General features: G+C 32.0%; 1 protein-coding gene across 1 annotated transcript in view; it reads right to left on the bottom strand.

Annotated features, from left to right (window-relative positions):
* LOC119588235 (enkurin-like) overlaps window positions 1–2,500 on the bottom strand; it is a 9,945-nt gene that overhangs the window by 3,996 nt on the left and 3,449 nt on the right. Inside the window, exon 4 of the mRNA XM_037936935.1 lies at window positions 401–548. Coding sequence (XP_037792863.1) covers window positions 401–548 — 148 coding nt within the window. The remainder of the gene's footprint in view (window positions 1–400; window positions 549–2,500) is intronic.

Raw genomic sequence — 2,500 nt, 5'->3', positions numbered from 1 at the left:
TTGTCTATCTATTTATCTATCTATCAATCTGTTTATAAATACACGCACACACACTATCTATCTGTCTATTTATCTATCTATTTATCTATCTATCTATCTATGAATACACACACGCACACACACACACACTATCTATCTATCTATCTATAAACATACACACACACACAAACATATACCTCCCCATCTAAACACACATACACACATACACCCTTAAAACCTAACACATACCCAAACACACACACCCACAAACACACAGAGACAACACACATACCTTCTTGAAGATGTAATTTGGATAGAAACCGTAAGTAACCAGGTCGTGAGCATCCCATCTAAACACACATGCACACACACATACCCAAACACACACACCCACACAAACATACAGAAACAACGCACATACCTTCTTGAAGATGTAATTTGGATAGAGACCGGAAGTAACCAGGTTGTGAGCATCCCCGGTAGGCCCATCGACGTACCTGGGACTGGGATGCTGTACTGGTGCTTCTTTCACCTCCTTAACGTTATTTGTTATCCAGTTCACCCCACCTCTGGACCGGTTAAAAAGAGTGTTAGTTAGTTGGGCTTAAAAGCGAGTGATGTGGGTTTTTTGTTAAGGGTTTACGGTGAAGGTGATGCTGATGATGGTGTTTGTGATGGTTATGATGATAGTGATAATGCTAAAATGATCATGACAATAACGGCAACAACAATGATGATGGTGGTGGTGATGATGATGATGATGATGATGATGATGATGATGATGATGATGATGATGATGATGATGATGATGATGATGATGATGATGATGATGATGATATGATGATGATGATAGTAATAATGATAATAATAATGATGATGATAGTAATAATAGTAATAATAATAATAATGACAATATTAATAAAGGTATAATGATAATGATAATAACAATGATACTGATAATGATTACTATAATCATTATTATCATTATCATTAATATTATCATTATCATCATCATTATTATCACCATAGCCAATATTATTATTATTATTATTATCATTATTATTATTATCATTATTATTATCATTGTTGTTGATGTATTATTCTTCATATTATTATCACAACAGTATAAAATATTAACAACGATCATAATAATGATAATAATCTGATAATAAAAAAATGATAATAATCTAATGATAAAAATGAGATTGATGTTATCTTTCATCAGAATTCGTAAAAGTGATATATATAGGTCAGTCACTTTACGAATATTGTGTCAGTCTTTTGAGAGAATTTATACCATATTTATTTTTTATATTTATTTTATTATCCACTGGTTATGAATAACTGATTGTCTGTGAAAGATAAAATTTCTTTTGCTCTCGATATTCACACACACAGAGATTCACACGCGCGTGCGCACACATGCACACACACTCACACTCGCTCGCTCACTCAATCACTTACTCGCTCTATCGCTTATTCACTCATTCATTCATTCATTCATTCATTCATTCAGTCAGTCAGTCAGTCACTTTCTCACTCATTCTCTCACTCTCACTCACTCACTCAATCACTCTCACTCTCTCACTCAGTCACTCACACACTCACTCACTCACACAAACACACACACACACACACACACACACTATGGATAGATAAAACATAACATTTCATAGCTTAACATTTCATAACCCTTTTTTAAGTGTTATGAGTACCTTATGGAATTCTCTGTTTAACTCGAAATTATTGATACAAACCAGGAACATTTTGCTCTTAGAATATAAAGATCGCCAGTCTTCTAAAGCATTGGCACCGAAAAAGGCTTATTTTTAAAAAGGAAAACTATTTCTAATATTTTTTTTTTTTTTTTTTTTTTTTTTTTTTTTTTTTTTTTTTTTAATCTGCAAAGAAAACGATAAAATGTATATGCATAGAAAACGGGAGTGGTTTGTTCTCCACATTTCTTTTTTTAGATTTGGTAAAAAAAAAATATGAATAGTTTACATATACGCTACAACAATTCTAATAAAAAAAAATCGAATGTGTTTATCCATTGAGCCAAACAAATATCTCAAAGGAAAACGCCAAAATAAGAAATAACATAACAAAAAAAAGCGACCTAATCAGATAAGATCATAAACATCACTTTTTTTTTTCTTTCTTATTTTCACTCACGCTAAATTCGGACGGGATGGAGTGTAGTTGACAGCCTCACACTGTTCTTCAATGCTGCACTAGGAAAAAGATCTTTGATACACTGGCTAGCTAATCTAATCTCTTTGCTGTGACTAGTCAAACTACAGAAGCATTTTCTTTTAATGGGTGAGAGAAAATCCGGTATATGTGGAAAATGGTGTATATCTATGTCTACACTATATGTATGTCTACACTGCATTTATATGTCTACACTTATGTATATATAACTACACTGTATGTCTACAGACATAGACATATGTATATGTCTACACTGTGTATATATATATACATACATACATAATATATATATATATATATATATATA

This window comes from Penaeus monodon, chromosome 3 (genome assembly GCF_015228065.2).
Source record: "Penaeus monodon isolate SGIC_2016 chromosome 3, NSTDA_Pmon_1, whole genome shotgun sequence".
NCBI lineage: Eukaryota > Metazoa > Arthropoda > Malacostraca > Decapoda > Penaeidae > Penaeus > Penaeus monodon.
This window is presented reverse-complemented; position numbering and strand designations above follow the sequence as displayed.